Source organism: Chinchilla lanigera, unplaced genomic scaffold (genome assembly GCF_000276665.1).
Source record: "Chinchilla lanigera isolate Chin_1 unplaced genomic scaffold, ChiLan1.0 scaffold00041, whole genome shotgun sequence".
In the NCBI taxonomy this organism is placed as follows: domain Eukaryota; kingdom Metazoa; phylum Chordata; class Mammalia; order Rodentia; family Chinchillidae; genus Chinchilla; species Chinchilla lanigera.
In genome coordinates, this window is record NW_004955442.1 from 3,389,112 (window position 1) to 3,414,681 (window position 25,570).

Sequence of the window (25,570 nt, forward strand, 5' to 3'; positions counted from 1 at the left end):
CGGGTTGTTTGTGTTTTTGTTGTTTCAAGCTCTTCTTCTGAGCTCTTTGTCTGGTGCATAATGGGTGGTGTGCTTAGCTGCTGAGTGCCGAGTCAGATCCCTTTGCATGTGAGGGTGCTGGCAAGGAGACTGCTGCAAAGCTTCTAGACATGCCACCCGAAAGCCCACTGAGCCTCTGCCTTCCTGGGAAGGAGGGAAACAGGAGAATCCACTTCAGAGACCTATGTGGGGTGCTCAGCCCAGCCCTTGAGGATCTCCTACAGCTCATACTGTGTGTTAAGTATCTCTGCCCAACCTACTTCTCTGCTTGATCTAAGGTAACTTTTGCACTAACAGCTTTTTGACATAATAAAAGCCAGAAATCACAAACACAAGGGCTGAGGGTGAGGAATAACTAGATCAGAAATGTGGGCTGAGGTGAGTTTTTCCAACCAAAGAGGAAAACTAGCTCTGAGCCTCCCAGCAGCCAAGGCAGCCAGAGCAAAAAGAGAAAGCAGTGAACCACAAATTATAATAAAAGAACACAAAGATTCATCAGCAAAAAAGGCTTTTTTCTCTTGTCTTTAACAGGAACCACTACACAAAGGAGCTACAGTGAGAGGGTTGGGAAGTTTGAGCTTCACAGTCTGACCTGGCTTCAAGTCCTGCCTCTCTGGGCAAAGTACCTCATGGCATTATCATGACTGTTCAGGGCCAGGTGAACCCTGCACCTTCGCAGGGTGCCTGGCACATAGCTTTCACAGACTTGCATTTCCACCACCTCTGTCTGAAGGGCTACATCCTCCCCTGCAGCCTGTGTGCAAAAGCTGGGCGCAGTAATCCCAGTACTCTGTAATCCCAGTACTCTGGGAGGCGGAGGAGGAGGGATCACATGTTCCAAGTCTAGCATGGGCAACTTAGCAAATTACCAAGGCCCTGTCTAAAAATTTTAAAAAGGCTGAGAATGTTGCTCAGTGTGGATGCCCTGGGTTCATCCCCTGCCACCCTGCAAAATACTGCTTATTGGTATTAAGATGAAAGGCCTTGTAGCTCCTAGCTCTTTCTGAGAGGTGTATCCCAGGATCAATATCACGTGCCTTTGCCTTGGCCCTGTAGTTAATTTCTGTCTTCCAGCAAGGCTGAGATCAGCTGCTTCATTTCTAACTTAGACCACCGTACAGAGTAGGCTCCTAGCACTGAGGTACTAACTAGTGTGATTACATGGTCTTGTCACATAGCCACATTTGTCCAGTCAATTTTGTGCTGCATTTGTTTTGAGGTAGGGTCTCACTATGTAGCTCAGGCAGGCCTTGAACTCACCGTGTAGCCCAGGCTGGCCTCAAACTTGGTGCTTTGAGTGCTGGAATTACAGGAGTGAGCTACCATACCTACCTTATGCTGTCAACTCTTCCACTTGCTTTTCTGTCTGTGCGTGTCCACAGTGCCCGTGAATGTTCCTTTTTGCAGCTGATGCTCAGTAACTTGGCTTAGGGGGTGTGGAAAGGTCATGCGCATAGGCTGTGGGTGGCAGTCAGGGGAGAAGGATTTCAGAGTAGAGCTCACTTTGTACCCAAAGCTCTGGGAGAAGGAGTCTCTCCATTTCATGGTGACTTCTTCTTTCAAATACAGGAGGAAAACTCCTGTCAGTGTATAGTCAGTTTCTGTCTAGGTTGACAGGTTCTGGGAATGAGGTGCCGCAGGTGAAAAGAAAAACAAGAGAGACAAAATTATGGGATTAGGGGGCTTCAGCGTCCAGCACTGTCTCATTGATTACAGTCTTCTTCAGCCTTTTATTGGGATACAAACAAAAAGCAACAGGGCAGATTGGAGGAATCATTAACAGGATTAGCAAAGACAATACAACTTAATTATCACAGGAGTGAGACTTGACTTAGCCATCATATCTTCAGCAAGGCATCTGGTGTTGTCCCAGCGGATTTCCACAGGGACACAGGTCCTACTATCATTTCCTTTTATACCAGTGCTTTTGCTAGACTTCCTCCAGAACCAAACAATCATATGGCTTGGTCAGGCCCAAAGTCCCAAATAGGTAATACATTGAAAGATGAACTAAAGAATGTCCTTCTCCACAAACTCTCAGCCAGCTGCAGGCACATACTCTTCTCCTTAACCGTGGCCTCTGTCCCGACATGGCCCCTGCACCGTGTTCCATGTTTTCTCCCCATCCCTCGAGCTGATCTTGTCTCATGTGGCAAGGGAATAGAGCACTTTGATCCCATCAGGTAGTTTAAGTCTTCTCTTAACAGGTGGGTGCTTGACCTCAAGGTTTTTCTCACAGTCCATCTTGTGAAATCTTGCTTTTATAAGTTATTTTGTGTCTCTTCAAATATCTTTTTTGTTGTTTTTTTTTTTTGTTTGTTTGTTTTCTGGTACTAGGAGTCAAACTCATGACCTTGCGCTTGCCAGGCAGGCGCTGTGCCACTGAGCTAAATCCCCAGCCCCCTCAAATATCTTTATTTCCCAAATTATTTGGAACCATGACCCAGTCAGAAGGCTCTAAAGCTGCAGTGTGTGCACAGGCTTGTGTGTGCATGTGAGTGTGTGCACATGTATGTATGCTGTGCACCTGGTTCTGTCTGTTCCTTCAGCGGTTATTTCTTTAGTAAAATGGTGAGCACTGGAAAAGATTCAGGCTTGGGCCCTAGGATGCGTCCCTCCTTGTCCTCAGCCTGTTTCCCACCTATGAAGTGGCCCTGATGCCAGCATCTCCTGCACATGATGGGCATGGAGATTCCTGGAACCAATCCAGAGCCCTCGGCCCAGGTGACTGTCACTTCTAGACTTTCTGTAAAAGTTTCTAACTTGTTTTTTGTACTTACTCTAAAGAGAATTTGGCTGAGGATCTTCAAACTGGACTGCTGATAACAATAGCAGCGCTCTCTGATCCAGATGTCCTGAGTTCATCCTGGTTTGCAGATGGACTGCTCTTCTGGACCTGCAGAACCTCATATACCTCTCAAGACTATCTCTGCCAGACACCATGAAGAGGGAACCAGCCTGCCTTTCCGAAAGTTCTCACACTCCGACTTTACTTTTCTCTTGTAGCTGATGCGTTTTTCAAGGCTGCTATAAGTCTCATTCCAGAAGTTCCAAAGATGATAAATATTGATGGAAAGATGCGGCCATCGGAATCATTTCTTCTCGAATTCCTCTGCAATTTCTTCTCTACCTTACTGGTAGTTCCGGTATGTTTCCTCATGATATGCAGAGGTGATGTCATTCTTTGACCTGCCTTGTTTATTTCTAAAAGTTCAGGATGGCTGATTATACATACCTATAGTCCCAGCACTCTGAGAGGCTGAGGCAGGAGGATTAAAAGTTCCAGCACAGCCTAGACTATCAGGTTAATAATATCCCTTAGTTATTGCAGTTTGCTGAAAGAAGAAAAGTGTGTAATATCCATTTGCCAAATAATCACATTTTAAGCCTCTGGGGTTACTGCCCTCTTGTGGCACAGGCATAGCAACCTTTTGACAAGTAGAACAGGACATAACAATTTGTCTTGTTTGAGATCTGGATAATTGAAATTCTTTGCCAAAGCCTTACTATTTTGATGATGGTATGAATGAGATTGTCTAGCTGCATCAAATGGAGTAGTAAAAGCAATTAATGAATCAGCTTGCTGATTCCCATTGTTAAAAATCCAGGTAAATTAGAATGAGACCTTATGTGACCAATATAAAAGGATACCGTTCCATTATGAATTGCCTTTTGTAGCCTGAGAAGCAAATAGAGGTGGGTCTAAAATTGACCATAGGGTGGCACTCTCAAGTCTTTGAGTAAGGTAGACTGCGTAGGTTGAATCATTAATTATGTTAGTAGGTTTAGAGTTAAATTTTTGTATGACAGAATAGCAGTAATTTCAGACCTTTGTGCAGAAAGTCCTGGAGTCTCTATTACCTGTTGATAACCCCTACTCCCAAGTGGCGGCCTTGCTCTTTGATGAACCATTGGTAAAATAGATTACTGCATCAGAAATAGGTTCAAATTTGGTAATTTCTGAAATAATACAACAATGCTTGAGAAAAAATTGAAAGATAGGATCACTGGGAAAATGATTATCAATTTGTCCTATAAAATCTGCAGATGCTACTTGCCAATATAGAGTTTATTGTAGTAGAGTCAAATATTTTTTTTTTTTTATTTTAAAGAATAAAAGAAGGATAACATAATAATAGAGGGGACTTAGCAAATTACAGACAAAATGGTAGGAAATTATCAATGGTTATCATTTTACATATTACTGTCTACAAAATAGTTTCTCAGGAAAACAAATAGACAAATAATAGTGAGTTACAGAAAAAAGAGGTAGGAGATTATCAAGAGTTGTTGTACTATACTTTGGTATCTTCAAAGTGGCTTCTAAAGAAAATAAATAGAGCTATACATGAGTGACCTATTGAAAAATCATTAACTATTCTCAATGGTTGTTGTAGGAAACACATAATAATAAACATACATCCAGTTATGAAATAGGATAGGAACATTACAAACTTTACACAGTTATGGATAGATTAGTAGGAAAATATCAATGGCTGCTGTAATACGTGGTGGTATCTTCAGAGTGGTTTCTCAGGAAGACAGAGATATGCAAGAGGGACCTATTAAGGAGTTACAGCCTAAGGGTTGTCAAAAATAGCATATTACCTCCTCACCAGTGACTCCTTTCACTGAGGTATGATGGCTGGAAGGAAGGCCAGGATTGAAAAGAAGGACTGAGAGACTTGCACCTGTGTCTAGCAACAGGCTGTTTTCTTGTTCCTCCGTAGTCATGATTACCCAGGGCTCCTCGATGGAGATGACGGTCTGGCCAGAGGGAGAAGGCAGACCATGCCCCAAGCCCTCTCATTCCTGTTGGACTAACTGGTAGCATGGGTCTGATCTCTGGGGCCTCCACCTCAGAGGGCAGACCCATCTCCAGTGGTCTCCTTTGCATCCAGGGCATGGCCCATGGGGCCTCTTAGGGCAGTTCCTCTTGAGGTGGCCTGGCTTTTAACAGTGGTAGCAGATGAATGCAGTTGTCGAGTTCTTCTTGGAGCCCCGGGAATCAGACCTGGGATCTGTTTCTCTTAGTGGTGCAGCAAAAGCAGCTGCTTTTTCTCGGTCAGTAGAGTCAAATATTGATTTAAATCAATAGGCAGTACAATCACAGCAGGATCAATACGAAAGAGTTGTTTGGATCTTGTCCTTCCCACAGTGACAACCTTGGCAGCTTCTTCTAAATATAATTGCAGGGTTTTGATTAACTGATTAGAAAGGTAAAGCCACTCAATAGGATAACTTTGCTTATCATAAAATTGTGCTGTAAGACCTTCGGGAGAATGAGGAGTATTTAAAATATAAAGTATAAAAGGATAATTTGTATTTATTCTAAAAACTTGATGCTGTTGTAACATTTTTTCAACCAAAGCTAGTTCCTTTTGAGCCTCCCTGTTTGGGCACCAATTATTGGGTTAACAATACCTGTTAGTTATTGTGGGCTGACCAGGTCCACAATTTCCCCAACAAGTGTACTATGAAGGCTAAAAGAAGCCAATGAAATGATTTTAGGGCTGCAGGAGGATCAAAGCCGTCTCACAGAATTTGAGATTCTCTCAGAGCTAAAACCAAGACCTTCTCTGGGTGGCCCTAATTTATTTGGTTATCAGAAGGAGGAGGAGAGTATGTCAGAAAGCTGGAACTACTCAAGGATTTCTCCAAGTAAGGTATTAAATTAATCCACCCAGGAGTGAGGTGCCTGAGGCTATAGGCTTTTATCTAGTTGAGATAGGATCCAGGTGTCCTAGGCTGTGATCTTGTCTTATCCCTTGAGACTTTCCACTGTATCTGCTATTACAGGCTTTAGTAGGGAGTAGTGACTCACAGAGGTTCACTTTCTATGAGTCCATTGACTGTCTGCAGAAAAGGAGCCTAGGCCTTGGACAGACTCACAAGTAAACATGAAAATCCCATTGGTTAATTTAAATCCTGCCCAGGGCTGCTTCGTAGTGGTCTATATCACTAGGCCATTTAGGAAGACCCTGTCTCAAAACACAGGGCTGGGGCTGTAGCTTCGTGCATGGGCAGGCCCCGGGTTCAATCCCTAGTACCATGAAAAACAAAAAAAAGAAAACAAAGTGCAAGATGTTCTATCTACTGTGTGTTAGTTTTCTGGTTAGATGTTTGAGCTGTTAGTGAATGGTGCATTCTGCTGGGTCTTGGCTGGACCACTTTGAGTACTCTGTGCTGGTCACTGTGAGTTGACTGCAACAGAGAACTGTGAGCTGGCTCTTCTGTGGAAACCGGCAGCTTCTATAACTTACATCTCTCGTGGTTCTGGGGGCTGGTGCCCAACATTGGGGTGTCAGCATGGTTCTGTGGAAGAGCCAGGGCAGCCCTCTGGCCTTTTGGGTCATTGGTCATCTGGGACTTAATTACTTCCTAAAGCCCCACCTCTAAGTTCTGTCACATGGGATTAGGGTTTTGATGTATAAATTTTGAGAGGACACAGATGTTTGGTCTGCGCCCTCTGTGTTGCTAAGGCAGGATGCCTGATGGTCAGGGTGCAGCCTGGGGATGGCATGGCTGGCTGGAGTCCAGCTCCTCTTCCTCCCAGCTCTGAGGTCGTGGCAGGCACATTTCTGGGCTGCAGCTTCCTTGTCTATAAAGTGAGAGGAGTAATAGTTTATACCTCTCTGGCTTGTCATGAGGACTGGGTTAGTGAATGTATAAAATGTGATCTCATAGTATGGCTCAACATGTAGTAAGCAATAAAAAAACTATCTAGTGGTGACATTCTTCATACAGAAAGTAACAGAAATGAAAATGTACTAGCAGGGTTTGAAAGAGTGTTGTTGGAAGGATGCTGGTTTTTGGTGGATGTAAGAGGTGAGCAGCCAAGCTTGGGCTGAAGGAAGTCAAAGCCTTCAGGGAGCAGCAGCAGCAGCAATCCTGGAGCCTCTGCTGAGCTGGGGATCTTAGGATCTTAGCTCAAGGTCCTTACACTGGGATCTACCTGCTCCCTGAGGGTCTGGCAGAGTGACCATGAATTTGGTGGAAAAAATGACATCTTTATTCTCACAAACCTCTGAGTTAAGTTTGTCTTTCACCCAGTTACAAATTAGAGGCAACAAGCCACAGTAATCATGGCAAGAGCTGGGGCTTTTTTTTTAATTTTAATTTTTATGAGTGCATGTTTGCAGTACACGCATTCATCATGGGAAGCTGGTACACAAACATAACTCATCTTAATTCCTTTTTTCACCACCCTCCCACCCCAAGTAGCTGGGACTTTGTCACCAAAGAAATCAACAAATATGTCCTTATCACATTACATGCGCGAAAGACATTTTGAAAGAGACACTTCTTTCCTTAAAAAGCATCCTGGTAGTTTATCTTTGTGTCAGGCCAGCAAATGCATTCACAAAGAATCAACAGACGTGTTGATTTTTCCAGTGTACAAATGCACTGGAGAAAATATTTTCACAACTGTATTTTAGTGTACTTGGTTTCCTTTGTAGTCTTCCATGTTTCATTTTCTGTATTGGAAATATTCCCAGGAGTCCCTGCCATAGGTTTTACCTGGCTGGTACAGGGTTGGTTGCATAAAACACGTTTAAAATCCCTCTAGAGTATACTTGAGCCAAATATGGATCTGAATTATCAGACACTTATAAAAATGCAGATTCCTGGGGCCTGTCCCAGAAAGTGTCCCTAGGAGGCCAAAATAGTCCTCAAATCAGCTTTTTTGGAAGCTGCCTCTTCAGTTCAGAAGGGGATCCTAATGCCATCTTGGAGAGGTGTCATACTGAACTTGGGCCAGAAAGTGACTCAGCTCCCAAGAGTACAGAGCTCCTTTTTAGGGTGATGAAATATTCTACCATCGATTGTGGTAATGACTGCACAACTCCCAACTGCTCTCACAGTCCTTGAATTGTGCAGTGGAAACAGGGGTATTGTTTGGTATGTGGATTATGTTTCTCAGGAAAGCTGAGAAAACAAATAGTGTCTCAGCTGTGGGCTCTCCTTGTTCAGGTTCCAGGTTCTGAGGGGAGAGGCTCAGGAGGCCTCAGACCAGGTCTGTGGACCGAGCCACAGGTGGAGGCTGCTCCCAGAAGGAGGGGACAATAGCCAAGTGGGCAAAGCCACGGGGCACCTCTAGAATTCCATGCTAGGATGCTTGATTCCAGGGCTTTTGCATCCCTGGAATAATAAAATTCTCTCTTTTTTGGGTAGTCTAGGTTTTTGTCATGTGGAATGACAAAAGGAAAAAAACTGGAGTTTCCAGTGAGGCAGTTGGAAGTAATGAATTGGGATGTACTTACCGGCTGCACATAGGGTTTTCTGCCTGGTAAAAATGACGAGTCTCTCTGAAAATCTCTATCCTCAGAGTCAGAAACTTGGCTTCAGTCCTGACTGACATTTTCTGCCTATGGAGTGGTAGTTCCCCTTCGGCCTCCCGCTTCCACTGCAGTGGAAGGATGCCTGCATCCTTCTGATTCTATTCATTTCACGATTGTAGATTCCTCATCTAAGTGGACTCATGTAGTATTTGTCCTGAAACTGGTTTATTTCACTTAGCGTGATGTTCTTAAGGCTCATCCGTGTTGTTGCATGTTGCAGGTTTTATTTTTTAAGGATAAACAGCATTCCACTCGTGTATAGGCCCCTTTTCCTTAAGTATTCATCTGTGGAAGGAAGACAAGGCAGTAGTTTGCTAGGTACCTGGGGAGCACAGAGGGCACAGCGCACACCCAGGACTGGCACAAGTGCGGGGGGAGGTGCTGGAGAGACACAAGCCAGCTCCACAGTAAGCAGCAAGCTGACAGTCAACCCTGTCTGCCCCTACTCAGCACCGCTCTCCTTTCCCGTTCCCATTCCCAGTCCCATTCCCATTTCTATTCCTCACGCTCTTTACTTCTGGCTCCTTTGCCAATAGGCCTTATTACTTAACCAACATGTAGATCTCTTACAGTGAACCGGCCAGCAGTGCACAGTCACTCAAAACAAGCTTGAAATGGTGTGCATTGCACAGAAGTGGAAACTGAGGCAGAGAGGTAAAGGTCCCGAGGTAGTGAGTGACCTTGCCAGGATCCAAAGCCAGGATGTTTGTGCTCTTTGCTGCCGTCTCTGCCATTTCCCACATTGGCTGTCTTGGGAGGTCAGTCGTGTCTCAGGCTTGCTTGCGGGGTGTAGTGGGAGGATTCTTGCAGACCACAGGAGACAGTGGCTCCCAAGTCAGCCACCTCATCGCATCCGGCTGTCCTGCCCAAAAGGCAGCCTTGCCTGCGACACCAGGGGAGCCCTTCTCAAATGCAAGACATTTTTCTTCTCATTTTAAAAATTCCATTCTGTTTTGCTTCAGTTGTTGGCACTGAACCATCAAAAGAACATTTAAAAAAAATATTACAACTACTGAAGCATGGATATCACATAGAAAACTTTTTCCTTGTACAGCAAGTTGGAAATAATCTCCTCTTTGGTTGTGAGCAAAAGCTCATGGAACTGGCTTGCTGTAAACTTTTCCTTCCCCGCTGACCCTTGCTCCATCTTTTTGAAGGTGTGTCGAATAGTCTACAAGGGTCATGGCATTTGGGTTAAAATCAAGTTGCTAGAACGTTTAGATTGTTGTCTGTTCCCAAGGCAGATCGTTAAATACATTTTTGAACATCCACATAGCAGAACAAAATAGCCTAGTTAGAAACAGCTGTGAGTAGAGGCAGCCGGCAGTGAGCCGCCAGCTGGGCCTGCTCTAGATGGAAGGTTCTGTGGCTCGAGCAGTTTGCATGTGTGCTTCTGTGGCCTTCAGACTTGTGAACATCACATGGCCTCCTCCTTGCCTTATCATGGGAGTGGTCTCCAGAGATGTGACAGCAGAGCACCTCACGCCCCTGACACTGTTCTTGTGCATGGACAGTGTCACCTTTGCGTCTGGATGAAGCTGCTGTTCTTTTCCAGCCCCCGCAGCAGTAGCATTTCTCATGCTCTGTGTCTCCTCTCTGAACAGACTTGCTGGGCATGGTGGCACGCACTGTAATCCCAGCACTCTGGAAGGCTGAGGTGGAAAGATCTTCAGTTCAAGTCCAACCTAAGCAGCTTAGTGAAACTCTGTGTCAAAAATGTTTTTAAAATGCTAGGGGTGTAGTTAGACACCCCAGTAGTGAGGAAAGGGGGGATCAAATGGCCAAGTCCTGGGGACAGAGGTCCCAGGCAGAAGGGAACATTCATTCAGGTAGGAAATCAGAGCATCCCTAGTATTTGTGTGGCTCCCTGGTGGGATGGGGACACTGGACTTGGGTCTGTGTCCGCTGGCCTTCCTTCTGGCTTCCAGCCTGTTTAGCCAACAGGAGGCAGGGAGAGTGATGTTAGGTGTACCCGTGCCCCAGCACTCCTGTGCCGTGCTTTAGCAGTGGCTTTGTCCTCCTACCTTGGGCCACATCTCTTGCCAGGTGGCCTCCAGCTACAGGGGCTTTAGGCTTCAACAGTGCCATCCCATGGTGTTCTTTCCATGTGGATAGTAATGGTGCCATGCCCTACTGCCTTTCTTCACCACTTTGCTTTACACTGGTCTGGGGTCACATGTACCCTTTGTTATACCTTCCTCATGTGAATGGTTGGAGTGCCTGCTGGGCCCCTAGTGGTGTGGCTGGATGGAATGAGGGGACTGTTCGTGTGGAGCCCATATGGGATGTCCAGCAGGGAGCCATGTAATTGGACACATACCTTTCTGGAACTGCGTGGAAGCTGCTGGCTCTTGTGCCTTGTGATCCTTTTTTCAGATGCTATGTAGAGTCTGAGACTCAGGCCAGTTTCCCAAAAGAGTGTCCACAATTTGACTGTCACCACTGGTGAGCATCCTGGGGTGCAGGGCTATATTTAAAGTGAGTGCCTCCAATGTGACAGTGATTGTTTGGGGCTTACCCGGGGGTGGCTTCTGCTGTCCCATTTGCTGCATGACTCACAATCTTGCTTTTATAGTTGACAGAACAGGACCTTTTCTTACTGCTATCATAGAGAGTAATTCTAGAACCAGGCATTATTAGGTTCATGGTACCTGCTTTCTCATCTGTCAGCCGCAAAAGGGGTTGACTAGGGTTTAAACAACTCCTTGTCGTTTTCTTGTGTCACTTACCCAGGCTGCCTTTGCAAAGTGACTGGTACTGTCTTCTCTCTACAGCTGCTAAAGGGAGGGTGTTGGGTTTCTGTGTTGATTTGGGTTTTCCTCTTCCTACCTAGGAGTATTAATCCTGTTTTGCTTCTCCACCAGGATCATCCTGAACACGGGGTCCTGTTTCTTGTTAGAGAGCTCCTCAATGTGATCCAGGACTACACCTGGGAGGACAACAGTGATGACAAAATCCGCATCTACACCTGTGTTCTGCATCTGCTGTCCGCCATGAGCCAGGAGACCTATCTGTACCACATAGACAAAGGTACCAGACTCCCTGCTCCATGCTTGGGTTTCATGGAAGAGAGAATGTGTTCATTATCTCTTATTTTCCTTTCCCCTGGTATTTGCGCTACCATGAACTCCTAGTCAGGTGATTTGCTAAACTTACCTGTTCTCTTCCTGCCTGAGGATGTATGTTTCACAAGCATGTGAGGCATTTTGACTTCAGCCGTGCTTGGAGCAGCACTCTTTTATCACTGTGCTACAGACTGACCTGCAGTGATGGCTTAGTGTTCACAGGGAAGCGCTTCATGCCAGGCCCCTTTCTAACCTGTCACCAACGGGTCCCGGTACAGGTGTTTGTCGCCTGTGTGCTGGTGATATTGAGGCCCTGCCAGCCCTTAGGTCAGGGCCAGTGGAGGAGGGAGATGGCCATTTAGAACTCACTGGTACGGGTTTGGAAACAGCCTCGCCATGCCCCCTATGACATGGGACAGTCGTTAAGCCAAAGCTTGTCCCTCTGAGCCTTTGTGTCCTCCTTGTCAGACCTCAGTTCTAAGCTTTGGTTTCTGAAAATGGCTCTATCATTAAAAGTGCTTTGGCCAGTAATTGTATACTCTAGGGTTTAAAAAAAAATCTCTATACATGGAAATTGCAGTGACCAAATTTTCAGTGCTAGGAGATAGCCTCTTGGCAGAATCCTCAGGCTGTGTCTAGCTGGGATTTGGGCGCTGATGACACAGATGTGACTTAGGTTGGCCAGTGTTAGAGAATGGCCAGGGGATGCACATTTCTCTCAGGTGGACCCTAGGAGGGGAGTTACTGGCTGATGGGATTTGCTGATGTTCAGCTTCAGTACGTGGTACCTCCCTATCTTCCCAAGCAGTTACACCAGCTGATGCTTTCACTGGGCCTAAGTGAAGGTCCATTCATTCTACTTTTTTTTTTTTTTTGGCAGCAGAAATCAAACTCAGGACCTTGTGCTTGCCAGGAAGGCACTTGCCTGTGCCATTGAGCTATATCCCCGGCCCCACCATTCATTCTGTTGATACAGTTGCTTTCAGTGTGGTCACTATGATGAGGAACCTTGCGTTTCTCTAGTAGCTAGTGAGATTGAGCACCTTTTTATTCATTTACTGTTTTATTTCTCCTTTTGTAATGTGTATGGGGAAGGCTGTAGACAGCAGAAGCTTTGAAGACCACAGGACACAGGCCTGTGCACCCTGGGGCCTATCAGGGAGCATGTTCCACCCGGCCCTCTGTCCTCGTGGCAGGTTCAGTGCACCCTGTCTCATAACAAGACCTCCAGGGTGAGAAAGGGAGCGAGTTTATGTCTAAGGAGCAAGAGCTGAGTTTTCTAGTTTTAAAAATGCGAACGGAAGGGTAGATCTTCTTTTCCTTCTTCCCAGCTCGCTGTTTACTCTGAGTGCACAGCTGTGACCTGACAGATGTCCTAGTAGTAAAAAGGCCCAGGCCACCTGGGCAGGCCGGGGCGCCTGCTCCCCGCTTCCTTTCTTGTCTACGCAGCCTTTTCCCCAGTATCAGTAAAGAGGGCTTAAATAATTTTTGCATCCACAAAAGATGCCTCAGCCAGTTTCTTCCCTGGTTAGTGAGGAGGCCATTCTGACATTACCTGGAGCAGTACTCCAGTGCTTTCCAGCAAGAGAGTATGCGAGATACAGAAGTGAAGAATGTTCCTGGATACTGACTATTTAATATGCAGATAGAATAGGTCTTCATTGGCAGAGTACAACCCAAGTGCTTCTATGGAGCCAGTGTAACCCTCTTTACCCTTCCACATCCTCTGCCAGGCCTCTGAAGCACTTGGGTTTGTGACCTCTGGGCCAGGCAGATGCAGAGAGCATGGGCTGTTTTGGGTGACCATTTGCCAGGGCCATCATTTCTCCCCATCTCCAGGGCCGTGTCTGAACTCTTAGGCCCCCTCCACACTGCCACCTGACTGTGTTACTTCTCTTTCTCAAATTTACCCTTTTCTCCTTCTCTGACCACATGTTACCACAGAGACCTCACCTGCCCCCGACTCTCCTTTCCCAATCTCTCTAGTGAGTTCAACCTTTAGGGCTCCTGCCTGATTCCAGAACTCCCTGCAAAGCCCAGATTTGAGGACTTGGGACCTGTGCATGCCCCTCCTGATGCTCAGCACTCCCTGTTGAGGTGGTTCGTCCATTGAGGGCAGGGCCAGGCCGGCCTTGTCCCCCTCCTGGGTGTCCCCAGTTTTAGCCCAGAACCTGGTGAGGAGCAGGCCTCATACAAGGAGCGTCTGTGTGTGTGTGTGTCTGTGTGTGTGTGTGTGTGTGCGCCTGCGAGCGCGCATGCGAGCATGCATGAATGCGTGTGTGAATCAGTGAGCTGCCTGCTCTTCACTCACTCTAGCCCCTCCCTGTTCTCCAGGCTGATCAGAATGAGCCATCAACCCAGGGGAAGACTGGGACTTTATACCTAGAACTATTCTGGGTCTGAGCAGTAGACATGAGAAATTCCTTCCTCAGCTGAAGTTCTGCACTCTTCAGAATCGGGGTGTTGAGTGGCTGAATCCAATGCTTTCTCCTCTTACAAGAATAACTGTCTACATTGGAGATAGCATTTTCAGCTCAGCAGCCAGAGCCATTTTAGGAATCCAGGGATTGAGCCCTGTATGGTTGTGCACAACTATGATCCCACCACTCTGGGTAGCTGGGGCAAGACAGTCGAAACTTCAAGACTAGCCTGGGCAACTAAGCAAGATCCCGTCTCAAAATAAAAATAAAAAGATCTGAGGATGTAGCTCAGTGGAAAAGCCTGGGTTCAAACCCCAGTACTACCAAAAAAAAGAAGAAGAAGACGGGGAAGGGGAAGGGAGGGAAGGGGAAGGGGAAGGGAAGGAAGGAGGAGGAGGAGGAGGAGAAATCCCAGGACATTAGAGGAGCAATTGCCAAAGAGGTGGTGGGCCTGGGGAAGAAGGTTGGAAATTACCAGCACACAGAAGCTGGGAGCAAAGAAAACAGTTCTTACTCTTAAGCAGTGTGTCTACAACCTACTTTTAAATGGGTCAGCAAAAGATAAATAAAAATTGCACATTTGTGTAGAGGCTGAGCATGCAAGACGGCCTCCAGTCAGTTGTTCTGGACTGGTGATTCTAGATAAGAGGCAGGCAGGTGTGCACTGTAGTGCTTTTTTTTTTTTTATTCCTACTTTTCTGTAGCCTTGATGTTTTTCAAAATAAAAAGCTAGGAAAATAGAATAAAGATCTATTGCTCCAAAAATGCCAATTAGAAATGAACGGAGGGGCTGGGGATTTAGCTCAGCGGCAAAAGCGCCTGCCTGGCAAGCGCAAGGTCGTGAGTTCGGTTCCCGGTACTGGAGAAAAACAAAAAAAAAAAAAAAAAAAAACAAAAAAAAAAAAAGAAATGAACGGAAAGCTGAAATTGTTTCACAGTTAGTTAGTTGCTGTATGTTTACACTTGCCCATTCCCCCAAAGAATCCAGGCAGATAGCAGGAAATACCTAACAGTGAAAAAATTACTAAATTAAAAAATTAGTTCCTAGGAAATTATTTATTAAATATATATGGACATACATCTCTGTGCTTGTATGAAAGCCCTCTGATGTATACCATTTTGTTCTTTTATTTTTATTTTTATTTTTTTTTTGGTTTTTCTCCGGTACCGGGAACCGAACTCACGACCTTGCGCTCGCCAGGCAGGCGCTTTTGCCACTGAGCTAAATCCCCACCCCCATTTTGTTCTTTAATAGCATATTTCAAGTATACCATTTTGTTCAATAGCATATTTCAATGAACTCTTCAGTAACAGAAGATTGTACTAATAGGTTATATACTTTGATGGTCTCCGTAGTAGTTACTCTGTAGCATACAGCATTTAATCAGAACTGTTTCGTTTGTTCATTAATTACTCTGAGTGATATCCTAGCCCTTTTATTTTTAATTTGAGACAGGGTTTGGCTAAGTTGCTAAGTTGTCCGGCTGGGCTGGAACTTGTGCTCCTTCTGTTGAACTTGTCATCCTTCTGCTTTTTCTCTCCTTATTCTGAACTCCATTGCAATGAACATCGCACACACACACACATCTTTGAGCACCTGTTGTCTTATTTCTTTTTTTTTTTTTTTTTTTTTTTTTTTCTCCGGTACCGGGAACCGAACTCACGACCTTGCGCTTGCCAGGAGTTGTCTTATTTCTTAATAAAGCTCTGAATAATTTCCCCAAGTCAAAAGATTCAGATATTTTTTTTGCGCAGTTTTTTTCTTAAATATTTTTATTGTGATAAAATATATATAACATTAAATTTACCATTAAGTTTACAATTCATTTTTATCAAGTATAATGCTGGGCATAGTGGTGCTTGCCTGTAATCCTACCACTTTGGAGGCTAAGGCAGGAGGACTGCTGTGAGTTGTAGGCCAGCCTGAACTGCATAGCGAGACCCTGTCTCAAAAAAACAAAACAACCAACCACACACACCCCCTATGTGTCTCAAGTACATTATGTTTTATATGTATAACCATCACTGTATCTATTACCAGACTTTTTTCTGTAACAGAACCCCTATACCAAATAAAACTACCCTAGTGAACCCCATCCCACTTTCTGTTTCTATGAATTTGCCTATTCTAGGAACCTCATGTGAGTAGAATTATACAATATTTGTCTTTTCATGTTGGCTTTCTTTCATTTAACATACTGTGTCTTCAAGCTTCATTCATTTTGTAGCATTACCAATCAGCATTTCACTCATTTTTAAGGCTGAATAATATTCCACGGAATGGATAGACACATTGTCTATCACTCATATATTGATGTTTAAATTGTTTCCATCTTTTGGCCATTGTGAATAATGCTGTTGTACTGGGGACCTGGCCAAGATCCCCAACTGCCTGGATAAGGGGTGGGGTGAAAGGATGAAATAAGAAACAGAGACAAATACATGGAGGTGGGCTGGGAGGTCAGTGCCTCAGGATGGGCAGAGACAGAGACACGCCAAGCCAGCCACTGATTATTGGGTGTGCACACTGATAGGCGGGGTTGGTGGAAGATTCAGGGTCAGTGGGAGACTCAGAGGTTGATGCCTCAAGAGGATGGGGATGGTCCCATGCTGAGAAGGATCTTGCCCTGGAGTGTTTTTTAATCTCAGTGCTCTTAGTTTAGTCTTAGAGGGTGGGAGAGGATGGCTCATTGTTGGGAGCCCCTGGACCTGGAAAATAATTATACGTGCAGCCAGCCTGAGAACACAGGAGCTCCTCGGAGTAAACAAGCCCCTTGGAGTAAACAAGGCTTTATAACTTGGTAACTGGTTGCTGGGCAGCGAGACAAAAATTAACCAAACCTCTCCAGGGTATAAATAAATGCTCTATGGTTTTTGGTCAGTCCTCTTGCTCATCAGGCAAGAGGTAACTCCACCTGACCCTGGCTATCCTCTCTTCTCTGTCTCTTTATTTTCTAAATCCTCTCACTGTTTTCTCCTGGGAACCACTGAGAGACCACCGAGTTCCACAACTGGCACCCAATGTGGGGCCCCCGGGAAGGAGTGTGGTTGGTGAGGGGACACTCCCCAGAATTTGTGTGCATAACGGGGTTGGGGAAGTGGATTGGTAGGTCAGTAGTTAGCACTGGAGTGTTGTGTTGACAATTATCATGTTTTAAGAGCCGGGCATGGAGGTCTACTGACCTTAAACAATATAGTTACAAAAAATAGGCTTAAGAGAAGACAAAAAGAAAAGTAGGTTAAATTGCTAGTAGTTAAAAATGAAACAAACAGTTTCAAAAACCACAGATGTTTATAGATATATATAAAAATGTATGCTGTTTTCATAGTTCCTGTCTTTACTTTTCTTTTCAGGATTGTGGATAGAAGGGGTTTTAAAACCACAAAGGATTCAGCTAGAAGATATACTTTAAAGTGAAGTCCCGAGCTCAAGCGGGACAAGGGTGATGGCATCGCCGGGGGAAGGGGCGCAAAGCAGGTTCAGGGAGAGCCCTGGGCTGGGCTTCTAGGCAGACGCAGCTGGGACTTCCCAGTCGCCTGTGTGTCCCCACAGCCTGTCCGGCTGCAGCCACTGGCGTGCGCTGCCAGCTCCCAACAGCTCATCCCTAAACAGATAATGGGAGATCTCAAAAGGGTGGTAGGGTAATCCCAAGCCTCCATTTACCCCTTAGGGAAGTATGGAAAATTAGCCATTATGAATTTGTGTTGCCCAACACTATTGTGAACACTGGTGTACAAATATCTTTGAGCAGCAAATTTCAGTTCCTTTGAGCATATACTTAGAATAAGCATTGTTGGATCCAATGGTGATTCTAGCTGCACAGGCGTGTTTGTGCATGTGTGCGTGTGTTACTGAAGATTGAACCCAGTCCTCCTGAGCTACAGCCTCTGCCCTTTTGATTGATTGATTCAAGGCAGCAGCTCACAAACTTGCCCAGGCTCAGCTTCCTGGAGTTCTGTGATCACAAGCATCTGACTTCTGAGCAGCCTTCATGCAGTTTTCCACAGGGGCAGCGCCACACTCTCTTCTACCAGCACCGCACAGGCTGCATTCTCTGCACTTTCTCATTAGCACTTGTCCACATTTTTAAAAAACTTTTTGTTAACATTTAACCTTTCCTAACTAATCCAAGCTATTATACTTCTACCAGTAGTTTTCCCAACCCTATAATCAAAGCTGAATATCATCAGGGTTTTGTTTTTTTTTTTTTTTGGTTTTTCTCCGGTACCGGGAACTGAACTCACGACCTTGCGCTTGCCAGGCAGGCGCTTTTGCCGCTGAGCTAAATCCCCAGCCCCCTCATCAGGGTTTTGAAAAGCAAGATTTTCTTTGGTTTTAGTTTTCTATTCTTTGATTACTGATGATGTTCATTTTCTCTTTCTAAAATTTTTTGTTCACGAATTTTTCCTGTCCTATTTTTTGAAGTTTTTCCACTAAATTACAGGCCATATAAATATACAGTGGCGCCTTGGTTCACAAACTTCATTTGTTTCACAATTTTAGGGAAGATGGCCATGGCTGTTTTGTCACTCAATGTGGAGTTTGTGAGTAGAAGCAAAATTTTGTTGAATTCTTTTGTTTGAGAACCAAACTGGGAACAAAAGCATTTGTGAACCAAGGTATTACCTTTGCAAGCATTGACTATTGATGTACTTGCCAATTTTCATCTTATGGTTACTTCTGTAAAAGCTCAGAGACCATCTCTGGACCTTGTACCTTAGTTTTCCTTGGTTTTCTTGGCAGGTATCTGTTATACATGGTTCCCTGTGTCTCTAGACTATAGTCAGCAGTCAGGTGAATATTTCTGTGGAGTGCCTGGCAGGCAGCTTGGGATGACAACAGGACTGTCCTTTGGCTGTCCCTCTCAGCCTCAGCCTTCTGCGAAAGAAACCTTGTGCTGTTGTCCCTCGTTTGTACAACCTCTCAGCCCTATGGTGTATCTCATATTGTCTCTTAGTAATTGTGACAACACGAGACAGGATTCTTCCCTCTTGTTCTTTATAGACAGTGATGAAATGGGGCAGGAAAAGCACAACAAATTACGTCCAGCAGCTAAGCAAGCTGAGTCCCTAAATGCAGAACTGGGTTAGCACGGAGCACATGGTGGGCACATCCCCTGGAGGCACAGGTGGCCTCTGGTTTATCAGATGTTCTCCACCTGTGACAAAGGCACAGAGGAGGCTCCATCAGGCCGGAAGCAGCAAGAGCTGCGTCTGCACTTACTTCTTGACCACTGAGTAATGCATTGGCTCGAGGTCCCCATGCTAAGCCACAAGCATTGCTTGTGCTTCAGATGACTGCATTTGGCTAGTATTGGGATGCTGGGGTGACATACAAACCAGCATTGGGGTGCTGGGGTGACAGTAGCTAAAAAAGGATCCAGTGGAAAAAGGGGCGTGGAAGCTCATGTTCTTTCCATGTGATCAAGGAAAGAACAAACTGTGTAAGGTGGATGCAGAAATAGCTCCAAAATGTATCAGAAAGTGAAATCAGCAGTCTCTTTTCTTATTCAGAAGAGGAGGCCAGGCTTTGTGTGAAGGTTGGTGGCAGGAATTGAGGAAGGAAGCCCACACTCAGGCTGTCCTGGGCTGGACTGGCCTTTCTGTAGGCAGTGGTTGACCAAGGAGAGAGTGGAGGACTTCTTGGGAAGAGACATTGTCAGACGGCTTCCAACTTCAAGGCTAGTTTTAAGGTGGGAGTGACAGGGCAGGCAGCCAGATGGGTTGCCCAGAGCCTGGGCTTTGGAATCAGACCTCCTGGTTTAGGATCACAGCTGGGTCCACCTCTGAGCCTCAGTTTTCTCCATCAGTAAAAGGGAAAATGTTCGTATCATCTCTTTAATGTACCGGTTGTGAAGCCTCTACAGGAACTTGAGCAGTGCCTGCCAGCTGCTCTGGAGGTCACAGTGATTATTGCTGTCGCCCTCCATGGATGGGCCAGAGGGGGATTTCTGTGCCACTGTCTGGTGTCTGTCTCTGGCTTAGACTGTCCTGTAGGCCAGGAGTTTTGTGATCTTCAAGGCCCAAAGGCCAGTGGGAAGCTTTGGCCATTTGTGTTTGTCCTGCAGTGACTTCCTGCCATCCGCTGACACTGTAGCACAGCATGTGCTCACTGCTTTTTTTTCCTATTTGGGATGGAACCTGGAGCCTCAAGAGTGCTTGGCAAACACTCTACCACTGAGCTACACCCCCAGGCCTGTCTCACTGTTCTTATTTGTTCAACCAGTTGACTCCAACGACAGCCTCTACGGGGGAGACTCTAAGTTCTTGGCTGAAAACAACAAGCTGTGCGAGACTGTGATGGCTCAGATCCTGGAACACCTGAAAACCCTGGCCAAGGATGAGGTGGGTGCCTGGCTCTGAAAAGTATGTACTTCCAAGGTGGGTGGATGACAGTCAGTCCTGGAAGGGAAAAGATTTCATAGCAGTAATGTGTTTGTGAGCCAAGTGCTCACTGAGCACCCCAGGGCCTTTGATCATGCTGTTCTCTCTGGTTCTCCTCATTCACATCTCAGCTCCAGAGTACAGTACCTCCATAGAGAGGCCATTACAGACCCCTCTCTCAGGGAGCCATCATGCACCTGCCTCTCTGTGAAAACGTCACTGTTGTATTCAATCACTCAATTTACTTCTGTAGTGGTCTGTGTATCTGCCATCCACACGTCTCCCCTCACCCCCATCAGAAGCTCCATGGCAGAGGGGCCTCAGGAGGCTTGCAGATCTGCCTGTGCCTGGATGATCAAGTGTCTCTGACAAGCCCAGCCACAGGCGTCCATCGTCACTCATCATGTCAGCTCCCTGCCTCTGCCATGCGGAGGCAGCATATAGCAGGTGCTCCAGCAGGACGTGGTGAATAAATAGCACATGTGTTTTCTACTCCTGAGCTCTTTCAGCACACACAGTGCCCCTGTGAGAGGTAGGCACCATGTTTATTCTCACAACAGGAAAGGAAACCGAAGCCCAGAGATTCTTGTAGGGTTTTTTGGGGTATAGTTTTGTTCTGTTCAGTGGTGCTGGGCATTAAACCCAGGAACTTCACACTGAAATACATCCCCAGCCTTTTCTTTTGAGACAAGGTCTTGCTAATTGCCCAGGCTTGGCCTCAAACTTGTCTCTTGCCGCAGCCTTCTAGAGTGCTGGGATGCAGGTGTGCACTACCATGCCTGGCTGATGCTGTGGTTTTGATAGAACAGCAGAAATTAAGCCCTGGATTCCTAAGCCTGACAACTGGCCTCAACAAGGCCTCTCCTTTTTTCTCTTTGTCTAAGTGGCTTGCGTGTTATCTAATTGCAGCAGGAGGGTCTGTCTTCCCAGCCTTCTTACCCCTTTTCATATTGAGTGCTTCGCACAAGTGATTTCATTTGGTTCTCTCATCAGAACTGTCACACTGACAGAGGAGGAAGCTGACCCTGAGAGTGGTAGCTGTGGGTACAGTTAAGGCAGCCTTCTAGAATATCTGTGCCCATCCCCAGAATATTTTGTTGTCAGATGCTGTGTCTTTGTGTTTTCAGAATGGGTTTTCTATCTTCTCCATATGGACAGGTGACTGAGTTCAGTGCAACTCCCAGGTTCCCTGGCCATGGCTTCTGTTTTTGCAGCTTTGGCTCAAATTTGTGACACACAGATCCCAGAGATCTTGTCAGGCTTGGCTGAGGTGGTTGTTAGTTGTACAGACGCAGGCCTATTAATTCAGTCAAGGTGCATTCCTGTTGCCCAGCACAGTGCAGAAGCGGGAGGTTGGCTGCACCGTAGATGTCAAAGCTGCTGTCTGGCCTCTGTCTTCTCCAGGCTTCACCTGGATTTTACTCACCTTTTCTGAGCTGTTTGCTGGAAGCTCTGAGCACTTCACTCTTTATTCCTATGTAGTGTGCGATGTCGCCTGACAACTCGCTCCTGATCTCATCTTGGCAGGAATGAGCCTATTCTCTCCCACTACCCGGTCACTCACCCCTCAAACCTAAGAATTTGTCTCTTGTTCTTAGGGGCCTTCTCCCTCCAACCAATTACGAAGCACCTGCCTTCGCCCCCTTCCTTTCTTCTTTCCCGTCCCCATCCTCTGTGGATCCTCTGTTGTTGCCAGGTTTTGCTCCTATGTCCCACCCCCACCTCATATCCTTTTTTCTTGTCTCATATCCTTTTGAAGCTGCCCAAACCTCCAAGAAAAAGAAATCAAAACTGGATTTTAATTCCAGTCATTTCCAGACCTGCAGCGAATACTGCCCTGGTTGTGTCCTCAACAAATAAACCACCACAAACCTGTTAAGTTGCTGTAGATGTTCACATAAAATGCAGTCATCCTCAGTGTCTGAGGGACTTTGCTGTCAAACCCCCACAGGTACCCAAATCCACAGATGCTCAAGTACGAAGTGGGGTTGACAGGACAGTGCTTTTGGATAACCTCTGCACATCCTGCTGTATACTTTAAAGCATCTCTAGACAATTTACCCTACAGGTTGCTGTACCTGTAGTTTAAAGGATGACCAGAAAATGAAGTCTGTACTCACCCAGTTTTGACCCAGTTTTTGTACCGAATTGTTTTCCATTCCTGACAGATACAGAACACACGTGCAGAATATGGAGGGTATCTGGACTTACATGTGTCTGGGTTCCCATTCTCTCCAAAGTATTCAAGCCTTTGCTGGATAGGGTGGCATTTTTTTTTCTGGGCTCCACCCCATTGGGCTGTGCCAAGTACAGCGTCCTGAATGGTCAGCCTTATGGTTAGTAGCTCAAAGAGCAGACAGAACCACTGCCTTGGGGGCTTAGTGCCTTCCAGCACCTCACAGTGCCCTTTCCAGAGGAGGGCATGTGTGCCCCTCTGGCCCTCAGAGCCAAACTCTGGACAAGCTCAAGCAAGGAGGGGACTTGGGGGTCTGTGGGAGGAACAGCATTGGAACCACAGTTAGGAAAACTGGTTTATCAAACTAGCGAGGATCAGCAGAAGCACAACCTCTTCCCCTGCCCTAGTCCCCTTTCATGAACTTTGTAGAATCTGCGGGTCAAGGGTCCTGCTTCTCCTTGTCTGTGTAGGACCTTTCACAAGGGAGCCTTTGTAACCCACAGGAGAAATGGAAACCACCCTTTTCCTTCAGCTCCCATTTTCACAGTAATGAGATCTCCCCACCCCCATGAAAAGTCCTTCTGACACCTCTTCTGATTTCCTAAAACCAGTGGCTCTGCCACCATCTTCTAGTCCATATGCCTCTCAGAGCAGCAACAGGTTTGATGGGAGTCAGCCACGAAAGCTTTGATAGATTCTGTCACACTCAGGCAGTGAACCGGCTTCATCAGCAGGGCCACTGGCCATAAGTGATCATGGCTTAGAGCCCCCAGCATGGAACACAAATACAGCTATATAATTCTAATTATTTAATATTTCTCATTTTGCTTTGTGGAGAGGGAAGAGGAGATTGATGGTAATAACTCTGAAAGGCTTCCGAAAATAGCAAAGCTGGGATGTTTCTAAGGATATTTCATCTTGCATCAAACCTGGGGACTTAACTAAAAATGTCCAAATATGCACATTCTTTGGAAAAATATGGATGGACCAAGGTGAAACTAAACACTTCATCCTTGTTTTACCAATGCTGTGTGAAGTTCAGTTAGGATGCCTGCACAGGTTGGAGTTTTCCGGTCAGTAGTTACCCACTAGGAGCCTGAGGTTGGTGCTGGGCCCCTGTAGTCGCTGGCGTACCCTTCAGTGAGGGGCAGGGGTCCCTCACTGCTGATGTGTCACATCTGCTAGTGCAAATAAAGCCCTGTTTCCAGAATTGACCTCTAAGGAAGGAGTCAGGCCTTTTTAATCATGAGCCTTATGAAGATGTTTGGGTGTGGTGAGCTGGGAACCATGCCAGAACCCTAGAGCTTCCTGGAAATGACAAATCCCAGGAACAGACGGAAAAGCAGCTCTTTTCTATTTAAAACCTCCGTAGAGAGCAGTGATGGCCTGAGGCCCTGATCTGGCTCTGCTGTGACATGTTCGTGTTTTTCTGTCTTGGGATATCCGCTGGCATGGCTCTGCGGCCCTCAGACGTGGCTCTGGTGGTAAACTTGTGAATTGAGCTTTTTAGGATAAAATGCTTATTGAGGAGTTCTGCGGCAAAGAAATCCCCAGTTAGATATTGTTCCTTGTTTGACTGTTTAAAAATCTTCCTCACTTCAGTGAAATGTATTTATGAGGCCTCTCTCAGGGGAGATGCTTTTAGTTAGATTTGCAGCAGAATTTTCTTTTAGCTTAGCAGAAAAACAAGCATCCTGTTGTTGTGGGCATCAGACATGGCCAATTCCAAAGGGAAGCAGATGGGCACGGGCAGATGGGCATAGGGTCCTGACTGGGGCAGGACCGTGAGGTCTGATGGATGCATGAAGCCAGAGCAGGCCATACCCAGCCAGGTAGGAAGTGTGCCTGGCAGGTGCCGTTCCTGTCCCTGTGCCTGCTGCGGCGTCAGTTACTGCACACCCGCTTCTCCACAGGCTCTTCTGGTCAGCTCAGTTGCTTCCTGACTGCGATGCCCACTGTGGGTCTGTGGTATGGGCAGACCGTGGACATATGCCTGGGCTCTAGTCTGCCTGAGCTCAAGTCTGCTTTGCAACCTCCTGGTAGGGTCCTGGGGCATGTTCCTTAGCCCCTCAGAGCTTCAGGTTCCTTGTCTGCACAATGGGAATGTCAACTTTCTGTGTGTCCCACAGCCACCATCTTGGCAGCTTAGACCAGCACCCAGTGATGGCTTGACAATTGGGCAGGTGAGAAGCTGGCGCTGGCCGGGCAGGCTATGTTCCAGGTTTCACAAAACTGAATTCAGGGTGTTGGTTGGCGGAGCTTATTAGGAAGAATGCAACTCCATGTAGTTGTAGAACTGAGGTCCTGCTTCCTGGCTATTGCCCATGGGGCCTCCTCACCTTCTGGAAGCTTCCTGCATCCCTTGACCCCCTTCCTGCATTGTGAAAGCCAACAATGGTGGAGCAAGACCTTTAAACTTCTCTGACCTTCCTTTCTGCCCATCTTTCCTCTTCTTTTCCCACTGCTTGTCTCTCACTCTGGCTAGAGAAATTTTTCTGCTTTTAAGGGCTTAAGTCATTCATTTGGGTCTACCTCTGTAATTCTACCTGCATGAATAGCCAGGTGATAGAATGCTGGATCGTTGTCAGTGTACCTGTCACCAAGTTGTCACGCAGACTGGGTCAGTTGTGTGAAGCACCGAGCAGTGGCCCTGGTGTACTCTGAAGTTTATACCCTTCAGCTGCCTGGTAACAAAGCATATGCACAAGCAGGACTCAACAGCAAGGACCTGGAGCACTGGCTCACCAGTGGCTGGCACTGTATAACTGGGCCTGGTCCACCTGTCAGTGTGGCCGATCTAGGTGTTTGCATTTACCTTTGGAAAGCTGGCCTATCACTGCATTTTGGAGACTGGCTTTCCTTTTTGCCTCAAAGTTGGGGTCTAGTTTGATCTGTCCTGACAGGATTGGTTCTTGGAGAAGCTGGATGTCAGCACCAAACCTTGGGGAACTCTGTTCATGAGAAATCACTTAATACAGTATCTATTGTTACACCTAAAGCTGCAGGAATGGTGAGGCACATCTGAAAGACATGCTCATGCCTTTTGGCTTTAAATTGTGCTTGCATTAAAGTGAGAAAGCTTTTCACTGCCAGTTAAGTTTCTCTTTTATTTTTGAGATAGGGTCTTGATATGTAGTCCAAGAG

The 25,570-nt window shown here is 46.2% G+C and overlaps 1 protein-coding gene and 1 long non-coding RNA gene across 8 annotated transcripts in view; one reads left to right on the top strand and one right to left on the bottom strand.

Annotated features, from left to right (window-relative positions):
* LOC102009884 (chromosome unknown open reading frame, human C16orf62) overlaps positions 1-25,570 on the top strand; it is a 123,164-nt gene that overhangs the window by 96,364 nt on the left and 1,230 nt on the right. For all 7 annotated transcript variants that reach the window (XM_005391112.2, XM_005391113.2, XM_013517710.1 and 4 more), the window contains 3 exons: positions 3,046-3,185; positions 11,246-11,411; positions 20,093-20,211. In XM_005391112.2, coding sequence (XP_005391169.1) covers positions 3,046-3,185; positions 11,246-11,411; positions 20,093-20,211 — 425 coding nt within the window. The remainder of the gene's footprint in view (positions 1-3,045; positions 3,186-11,245; positions 11,412-20,092; positions 20,212-25,570) is intronic.
* LOC106149295 lies at positions 6,075-11,135 on the bottom strand. Its single transcript, XR_001235366.1, has 3 exons — positions 9,062-11,135; positions 8,304-8,666; positions 6,075-6,640 (listed from the first exon to the last, which is right to left on the bottom strand). It is a non-coding gene; the product is annotated as an uncharacterized LOC106149295 (long non-coding RNA).